This window comes from Rhinichthys klamathensis, unplaced genomic scaffold (genome assembly GCF_029890125.1).
Source record: "Rhinichthys klamathensis goyatoka isolate OS25496 unplaced genomic scaffold, OSU_Roscu_1.1 h1tg000181l_1, whole genome shotgun sequence".
Taxonomy (NCBI): domain Eukaryota; kingdom Metazoa; phylum Chordata; class Actinopteri; order Cypriniformes; family Leuciscidae; genus Rhinichthys; species Rhinichthys klamathensis.
The window spans coordinates 1876186-1886441 of NW_026606709.1; the positions used below are offsets into that span (position 1 = coordinate 1876186).

Consider the following 10256-nt stretch of genomic DNA (forward strand, 5'->3'; position numbering starts at 1 on the left):
GCATAATCCTCAACTGCTGCTGGAGAAGCTAGTGGATTTCAAGTGTCACTCATGTAATGTGTGTTTGAGGTAATTAACGTGTGTCACTCGCCTGCCTGTTGCCCTCCTGCGGGGAGATTACTTTAGTTTAATTTCACAGATGCAGAAGGGTTTTGGTAAGAATGATTAAGTAAGAGAGAAGTAAGCTGGGCTTTGCTACGTATATATGCGCCTCTGCCGTTGTTGATTTTGTTGCACTGATAAAGATGGGACAGACTGCAACCTTACCCTGCAGAAAAGGTGGTACCTACGTCACCGAGCTTTATGAATGGTTCAGGTAAGTTTGCAAAATATTAACTAGGTGACACTACTATGACAGCTGGTCTTTAGGGGAAAATAGGATACATACATGTCATCTGAGATGCTTTTATACAAGACAACCCCGACCCCGTTCTGGGTTTTTATTATTGGAGAGAGTAATTACAGAGCTGTAGAATGGGTCATGCCATAGCCTACTGAAGATTTTTATTATATAGGCCATAAAATGCCAACCATGACTGTAAAACCCAATAAACTCTATCTCAGCATAAGTAGGTCATCTGCTTCTTTAATTCTGAGTACTTTTTTATTTTGACCTTTTACTGTAGCCGGTCTTTTTCCTGGAACATTTCAGTTCACGGTGTGTATAAGACCATTGCTTTTTTTATAATTATTCATAATGTTGCTGTGTTCTAGAAATCATGCAGACAGAACACAGCGTCTTAAAGTTATCGTGTCATAATTACTATTTTACATATATGTATTAATAGCTTTTTTTGTACTGCAACTACAAGTGAACTTATAGATATACTACTGATAGTTTAGATAAATACTTGTTCCACATTTTTTAGTTAATGAAAGTACACTTTGAAGTATACTAGTAGTTTTATACTGCTATTTGTAATAGGCAAGAATTGTACTTGAAAGTTTTCTTTAAGAACTTTTCGTTTACGATTTATATATTATTTCTGGACTTTAAGTACTATGTTCCTATTTTGGTATTAATAAACCTTTAACTGGAATACACCTTTAACTGCTCAACTCTTGTCTTTCCCAACCAGCATATTTTATTGTACAAATATCTGAACATGCAATATGTCAAGAAAGAGTGTGATTTATTTAATTTGTTTAATTCCAGCTTCATGCATTCTTTTTTTCTTTTTTTTTTATCAACACTTGAGTGTGGGTTAGTTTTATTTATTTTAAAAAAAAGCAACATTTTAAACAAAAAGCTGAGAAAATTGTGTTTTGTCAAAGACTACATCCGGATCAGATTCAGAGTAATTCCATATAAGCAATGTTTCTATTGCTTGTTTCTGCTTCTGGTCATTTTTTTTTTTTTTTAAATGCTAATGGTCTTGTCCACTTCAATGATGTATGCTAAGCTATGCTAAAAGTGGTACCGCCAGAACCGGAGATCGGCTGAATGGATTCAAAAACGGTAAAACTCAACAGTTTAACTCTGGGGGAGTTGTAAAATGAGCCTATTTCCAAAAAAAGTGGAGTATCCCTTTAAGTACACTTTTTGAGTATCTGTACTTTACACATTTTTTCTGGAAACTTTTTACTTTAACTTCACATTTGAAAGACAAATATCGTACTTTTTACTCTATTACATTTCTGTCAAGGTCCTAGAAAGTAGTAACATCAGTCAGGGGATGATTTTGGTTGCAGGGGTTGCATTTTGGTTGGAAATGAAAGTTGGGTTGATCAACCTGATTTTCATTTTCAACCACAATCTATGTCTGTCCAACGTTGGAGATTAACGTCAATCTGATGTTGGGTTCTTACTTCTTACATCAACCTGATTTTCATTTTCAACGTTGGGTTTGGTCTTCTAAATGCGACTTTTGTCATTGTTTAGGAGCACACTATATCTAATAGATAACAATAAGGGTAAATATTGATACTAAAAGCCAAAAAACTTTAAATAGGGCACTATTTGAGGGAACAGCCATTTGGGTGTCCGAAACATTGAGTGCACTTATTCAATCTCACATTCAATCTCGCTACTGGAACTGTGTTCTAGAAATAAATTTGATATTGATATGAGGGTAGGCAGGTATAGATTTAGAGGCATAAGGTACTGTAAGTATTACATACAACAATGCAACAATAATAAAACAATGCATTGACATTTACTTTTGATACTTAAGTACTTTTAAAAACGAGTACTTCTGTAGGCTACTTTTACTTAAAGTAACACTATGTAGTTTTTCAACCTTCATAATATATTTCCAAGACCCTTGTGATGGTACATCGACTTAAAATAAGTTAAATGACACGTCTGCCATAGCCTGACGTGGTCTGTATCGCTTTTACTGGCACTATGTAACTTCGGGTTTCGGGTAGGAACCCGTGCACAAAAAGAACTACAAAATTCGACTGCTTTACGGCATACGTCACTTCCCCCACCACTTCCTCAAATTGTCTGTGGCCATTGCAGACATCCCAAGTCTCCCGGGAGTCTCCTGCGTCTCCCTGATGCCCGCAAATTAGTTCAGATCTGCCGGAATCTAGAGCGCGCATGCGAGACAGAACATACTGCGCGCATAACATACATAGCGCGAGCACGGCAGAGAGAGAGAGAGCGAGAGACCTTGCGAGTGTGCCTCACGAAAGCTAGTCAACCCGCCACCAGCCCCACCCCCCGTCCCCCCGTCAACAATCCAGTCACCAAGATACCTCCCTGAAATGACTTCTTGCAGGTTGGGATGTCTGCCATTGTTGATTCCAAAGCCAGTGCTGGATAAACAGCAAGCGTGCGCGTGCGACAGTCGGCTGCGGAAGGCTAAATTATTTACGACAGCAGTAATGGACAATTCTGCTTCCAACCTGTAGGGCGACCGCTGAGGAAAAATCACATGGTGTTGCTTTAAGTAAAAATAGGTCTTTACAACATTTAATACTAACGGACTCTAGTAATAGCCTATTTGACTCATATTTGAATATTCAATTCATATGGATTAGTTTTACTTTTATCTTTAATAACTTTTTGAAGCGTAAAGTGGTAGTTGGACTGTCAATGGAGGGACAAAAATCGCTCAGATATCATTAAAAATATCTTCATTTGTGTTCTGAAGTTGAACGAAAGTCTTATGGGTTTGGAACAACATGAGGGTGAGTAATTAACAAAAGATTTAAATTTTTGGATGAACTATCCCTTTAAATGTTCTAACTGAACTAATGTCTAATCCTGACTTAATCTAAGCCCTGTCTGTGAAACCAAGCCTAAATGTTGTATAACATGTGTCAATGTCAATAAATATTAATCAGTGGTTTAAGATAAGAAAATAACTTATTAATATCAGTTTAGTTTTAAATTACACTGTTATACGTTTAACTTTATAAATACCTCTTCAGATAAAAAAAAAAAAATCTAAATATTTGATAAAAATGTGTCCACTTTGTGCTTATGTCTGCAGGAAATTCCTGAATGAGTGTCCCAGTGGACTGATCACCCTCCATGAGTTCCGACGTCACTTCTGCAATGGAACCGTGGGAAAAGAGTCAGCGGAGTATGCAGAGCAGATATTCCGCACGCTAGATAACAATGGGGTATTACACATCAGCTCAAAACCAAATAAGCTTTGAGGCCTGACACATCTGATGTTTTAAGCCTGGTGTTTTAAATGGAATAATTTTTCACACTGCCTTTACAAAACATGCATGTTGACTTGTAAAAGGAGGAGGTGTAACAAAGAGACATGCATGACACTGACTCTTGTCCTTTTTTACAGAGCAGATTTTTAAGATGGTTCATGTTTGTCAGAAAAGTGGACCCAAAAAAGTATTTGAACACATGTTGAAAAAACAAACATGTTATGTTATGAACAACTACAATTGTGTTCTGCAGGCTACTCTTATGCTTAAATATATCATTTTAAGAGAGTTTGATACTTAAGATTAGTTCCAAATCATGACAGAAATGCTTTTTTTTTTCCCTCCACAATTTCTCGCTATTTGTCTAAAAAGTGTGATTATGATTGCCATCTAACAGGATGGAGTTGTGGACTTCAGAGAATATGTGACAGCTATCAGCATGTTGATCGAGGGCACAACGGTGGAGAAACTGCGCTGGTCCTTCAAACTCTATGACAAAGACAAAGATGGAGCCATCACACGGTCAGAGATGCTTGAAATCATGCAAGTAAGTGATTATATTTAAACTCCATTACTTGCTATTCTAATTGGATTTTACCATCAAATCGAATTCGAAATGGTGTTTGTTTACGCGATTCCGGATTTGTCCACTAGAGGGCAATATATAATCAGAATTAAATGCTATTCTCAGGCTGTGTACAAGATGAGCGTCGCAGCATCACTGACCAAACCTAACCCGCTCACTGCTGAAGAGTGCACCAATAGGATATTTGTACGGCTGGACAAAGATAACAATGGTACATTTGCTATCGCATTGCTATATAAAGTACCCCAAGTCATTTCTATATGAGGAGGCTGCAGACCTGGAGCCGGCAGATATACGCCCCTGGCAGTTTTACGCCCCGGCAGTTTTAGGACCCTGTTGTTCCTGATGCGTCCAGTAGAGGGATATACTGCGAAATAACATAATTAAATCGACGCTTACACATTAATAACCCGTCCATAGACTTGACAATTTTGTGTTTTTTGTTAATTTAAATATAAACGTTACAGTGTAGATCTCCACGGATTAAATTTTCTGTAGATATTCAGTTGGGCTTCACTCTCTTCACTCAACGTACAGAAGACTATTTGTTTTTGTGAATTGAAAAATTAAAAATACACATAGTTGGATCAACTATGTGTTATGACAGGTGATGCTATGACCTACTGCAGTTATAGGCCAATTCACCGTAGGTTTTTATATACAGGAGACTGAGTGAAATATGTTTTTGTGAATTTATATAAAGTCACATTTAGATATTAACTATATTTAGCCCATTAGACATGCAGTACCGTGTAATAATATGGATCCTCGATGAAATATCTGCTGTACTATTCTATTGGTCATCATACAGCTACAAAACAGTGTCCTACACAGCACACAGCATTGAAGACAAACACAATTTATCCCTTTTCTAAAATTCCATGGGCCATTTAGAAGATATAGACAATATTGTTGTTCACAAAAAAATATTTATTAACACCATTTATGAATTATGATGACTCCCCTATGGTTTGCCACTCTTCTTTAACTGTTTTTTTTCCCTTTAACTGCTCCTGCTCACTGATGAAACATTAAAAAAGTTAAAAAGGACATCCATGGTGAATTTGACCTTGTCCCTGTGTGTGTGTGTGTGTGTGTGTGTGTGTGTGTGTGTGTGTGTGTGTGTGTGTGTGTGTGTGTGTGTGTTACGACCCTTCTTAGATTTTAGCCGTCTAGGGCGTTAGAAGGGGAACATCAATCATCCCTCGACAATAATTACCAAAAGAACACTGGGAAGTGAGTGAAGCAAAGGCAGTAGAATACTTAAGGGTTTTTATTGCTGGCCACAACCGGTCAAAAAGAGTTCTCCACAAAATATATGTATTTCACAAGTACATATATTTATAAAGAAACACTTCAAACAAATAGTTGTCAATCAATAAAGTAACATAAACATACCAGCAAAATATATATTAATTCTGGGAAAGGAAAAGGGCAACTGGACAGTGCCAACTCAAAGAAATGAATAAAAAGAAAACAATCTTTCTTACCCGTTTTTAGTCTAACCTAACTAACCAAAATAAAATGTAGAAAAGAAAAGTCTTCGACGTCCGCGACGTCGTATGCTTCCCTACTCTAACTAACCAAAACAAAAATACAACGGTGGCACTTGTCCCTAAATCTAGTGTGTTTAAACAAAGAAAAATGCTACATGTGCACAATGTATGTCACGTGACATCTTACCTGACCCTGTTCTTTATCCCGTTTTAACAAAGCATCAATACTCAATTCCAGATAACGAGTAAAGGAGTTCAGGTTACAGAACTAACACTGATTCACATGACAAACTTAACATAAACGAACTGATTCAATAATCAAACGAATATCAACACAAACATAACAAAGAACTAAGCGAACGGTTGCAGTTCACAAAACAAAAGGCTGGCCACATCAATCGCGTTCAGGTGCTCCTTTATAGTTCCCGCATTTCCTGATGATCCCCGTGATTGGATCGCTCTTTCCCTCCTCTCTGATGACAAGCCGCAGAGATGAGCCAATGAGTGTGACCAGGACAACCAATCAGCGCTTCATCTGCGAAAGAGAAAGTAGACCACGGCAGAAACACAAAGAAATACAGAGACACCCAAAGTCGCAGTCTCCTGTAATCACCTTTATTCGTAACAGTGTGTGTGTGTGTGTGTGTGTGTGTGTGTGTGTGTGTGTGTGTGTGTGTGTGTGTGTGTGTGTGTGTGTGTGTGTGTGTGTGTGTGTGTGTGTGTGTGTGTGTGTGTGTGTGTGTGTGTGTGTGTGTGTGTGTGTGTGTGTGTGTGTATTTTCCTTAAGTAGCTAAAGCAAACACACCTTTATGAGATCCAAGTTAAAGAGAACTTGGTAAAGACAGAGTATGATAAAACCCACATTAAGTGCACATACCCTACATTTGAGTCCAGATCAGTAAGCTATTTTAAGAAAAAATGTATATTAAGATATAAATGAGATAATTAGATCATCTCATTTATAAGAAACAACTCAAACCAGAATCTACATTCAAACCATATGGGGAAAGTTTTTAATGTTTTAACATATTTGAGTGAGTGTGCAGTTTAACTCTTTACTTAGAGAGAGAGAGAGAGAGAGAGAGAGAGAGAGAGAGAGAGAGAGAGAGAGAGAGAGAGAGAGAGAGAGAGAGAGAGAGAGAGAGAGAGAGAGAGAGAGAGAGAGATTTACATACCTATTATAAATGTGTCTTTTGTGTGTTCACACCATAGACTGTAAAAAAAATTCACATATTTCCATTATCTACTGTAATATTGCTCTACCATGTGGAGTATGTTTTAATGCGTAAACAGAGTCTTACCAGAAGAGGCCAAGCTAAAGACAGGCAACAAAAGAAAATTCAAATTAATTTTAAATTGAGTAGAGAAGATAGGGGAAGCTAAACCTACACGTGGTTAACTAAGTTTAAGCCAGATAGAACAGAAACCTGTCAAAATACATTATAGACCCATGCATTGATATATAAATGAATTGATATCTACCTACCCTAGCTCTATCGAGCTAATCGTTTATAAATAATAAATGTTGCATCATTGCTAAAAAACAATAACTTTAGCAGATTATTTAACATACAAACGACACAATCTATTTTTGTCAGATTTTAATTCTAACGATGTTAAACTTGATTATACGCATACGGTATTATTACTTTGTCTTCTGGACAAGTTTCATCTTCATAAAGACAGAACCATTCAAAGTAACCCTGATTCTAGAATATTCTCCTCTAAGTTCATTTTTTTCTTCCTTTAAGAAAATGTCAGAACCTTTGAACTCAAAGGTTTATAAAACAAATAATATCATTGAGTCTGTTGTAAAGAACCTTACATGTTTTTATATTGACAAAATGTAATATTGCATTGATTTGTGTAACCTAATTCAATCTCTTTTGATGTCCGTTTACCCCCCTTGTTTTTTTTGTTAAACAGATGATTTAATCCGTGCAGATCTACACTATAACGTTTATATTTAAATTAACAAAAAACACAAAATTGTCAAGTCTATGGACGGGTTATTAAGCGTCGATTTAATGATGTTATTTCGCAGTATTTCCCTCTACTGGACGTATCAGGAACAACAGGGTCGTAGAACTGCCGGGGCGTAAAACAGCCAGGAGCGTATATCTGCCGGCTCCAGGTCTGCAGCCTCCCCCTACTCAGTCATTTCCACCACTCCAACATTCCAAGCACTGAACTGTACCAGCGCAAATAACAGTTTACAGAAAGTTATGTCATTCTTTGTCTTTCCGTTTCTATAGCCATAATCAGCCAAGATGAATTCATTGAAGGTGCGCTGAATGACGAATGGATTCGAGAGATGTTGGAGTGTGATCCAAGCATAGTGAAGATGGAGAGGCCTCTCAAAGGCCACGCAGTATAAAACTGTGGGTCTGTTAATATTAAGTTCACTCAAAAATGAAAATTCTGTCAGTAATTACTCACCCTCATGTTGTTCCAACCCTGTAAGACTTTCGTTCATCTTCGGAACACAAATTAGGATATTTTTGACTAAATCTGAGAGCTGGATCACTCCTCCATAGGCTTCTAAGGGATTGAATCAATCACACACATGACCAGCGTCGGCCAATAGTGAGCCAATAGTGAGAAATGTGTGACGTACAACACAGAAGCGCTGCGCTGTTACACTACGTGAACTCATGTCACAGGCCCACACAGAAGGAAATGAATAGTTGAATAAAGTCGTTATTTATTTATTTTTTGCACACAAAAAATATTCTAGTCGCTTGATAAACTTAAGATTGAGCCACTGCAGTCACTTGGACTATTTTAACGATGTCTTTAATAACTTTTCTGGGCCGGCAAGTTTCAATCCCTTGTGAACTATCCCTTTAAGCAGGTCGTGTTGGTGCAGCATTGACTGTGATGGGACTGTTTTGGGAATGCCTTAAAGATGAGAAGTTCATGCATTATTCAGTCTATTTAGTTTGAATTAATGTAGACCTATAAATGAACACAATCAATGACACTCAAATTAGTTCTAATATTAGACATATTACATGTTTATTTATGTAATTGATTTCCAATACTGAAATAATGGCATAACAAACACCAAATCATTTTTTTATCAAATCACAATGTAGGCTATCTTTTTTCAATGTGAATTTACAAAGGACATCCAAATAACAAAACATTAGTTTTATTAGGTTCTTATAAGGCTGTATTCAGAATAAAATACCTCACTGCCCATCACAAGTTACTTTTAACTCCTTTTTAACTTGATTAAATATTAGGCTGCATCGGTGTATCCGAAATTCTATACTTATATAGCGAAAAAATAGTATGTGACAAAAGAAGTATGTCGAAGTTACAGTAGGCCTACTCATAAAAAGGTAAGCAAAAAGTATGTGGACCTACTTCTTCCGGCGAGATTCTGAAGTTTGGATATGATGGACACTTTACTATCCCATGAGGCCACGGGAGAGGATTGTGAATGGCAGTGAAGTAACACAACTGACTCTGGTGGGTCACATGACAACATGGCGAATGTAGTACGTCCAGATTACATTCATACTGTACACACATGCATAGCTACTATATATTATAGAATGTACTCTTTTTGCTGTTGTGAAGTAACTTCAAAATAAGTTCTCCTCAAGAGAGTAGGCTATGCGATTTCGAACGCAGCCAGAATCTCAGTCTCACCTCCTTAAGTTGTGTAAGTAAAACATTTATAACCTATTGATTACAAAATACAAAAATAAATAGTCATTTTAATAATTATAAAAAAATAATGTGCCATTTTATATTTGCATTAGAGGAATTTTTCATGCAATCAGGGTTTCTTTGTATTATGACTTGCTATCACAGCTTCAGTTCCCATGTGGTCAGTCTTCCACAATGAATTGTGTTCTGCGCAGTAGCCTATACTCTTCTTTTCTCACAAATTACACAGAATCTGAAATCTCTTGGTCTCACCAAATTTCAGTTTGTATCTGCGTACCCTGTTCCTACAGCTGTTTACTGATAGCTGAACAACTGACTTGATTTAGAGGAATACTGTTTTGACCCAAAGCTTTGATAATAAGACAGTAGTAGACTGAGACTAAATGCCAGGCCTATAAAGAGATCTGAACAGAAATATATTCTTTATTCTCTACTTTGCTGTGACACTCAGACATGTTGATTACATTATATTAGTGAGACAAAAAAAAAAAAAAAAATATGCAGAGGTAAACCCATAAGCCCTAACCCTCAGCAGTTGATTTATGAGGACCACTCCAAAAGTTGTTTATTGGCATGTTTCACCATATTTGTGTTGACATTTTCACAATAGCCTCACAAGTATTGCCAACGCAAACATATGTTACGTTACTAATGCTACTATGGCGAAGGCTTATTTTGAATATTAATTAGATAGCGGTGACGCAATATGATAGCCGCCTTATGGCGAAAAACTATATAATGAATATTAAAAAACTGTATAATGAATATTAATTAGGTTGCTCGGTGACCATCCAATGGTGAAGACATGGCTTATGAATATTAAGCAAGCCTTCGCCGTAGTAGGATGTTCCCTGCCTATGACGTCCCACATT

The 10256-nt window shown here is 36.9% G+C and overlaps 1 protein-coding gene across 1 annotated transcript; it reads left to right on the forward strand.

The window, feature by feature from the left end:
• The first annotated feature begins 217 nt into the window (after positions 1-217).
• si:ch211-245j22.3 (uncharacterized protein LOC563798 homolog) lies at positions 218-8253 on the forward strand. The gene is made up of 5 exons (XM_056261397.1): positions 218-316; positions 3444-3576; positions 4019-4168; positions 4313-4418; positions 7959-8253. Exons 1-5 carry the CDS (start codon positions 246-248, stop codon positions 8078-8080), a joined length of 582 nt encoding a protein of 193 aa, XP_056117372.1. The 5' UTR covers positions 218-245; the 3' UTR covers positions 8081-8253.
• The last annotated feature ends 2003 nt before the right edge of the window (positions 8254-10256 follow it).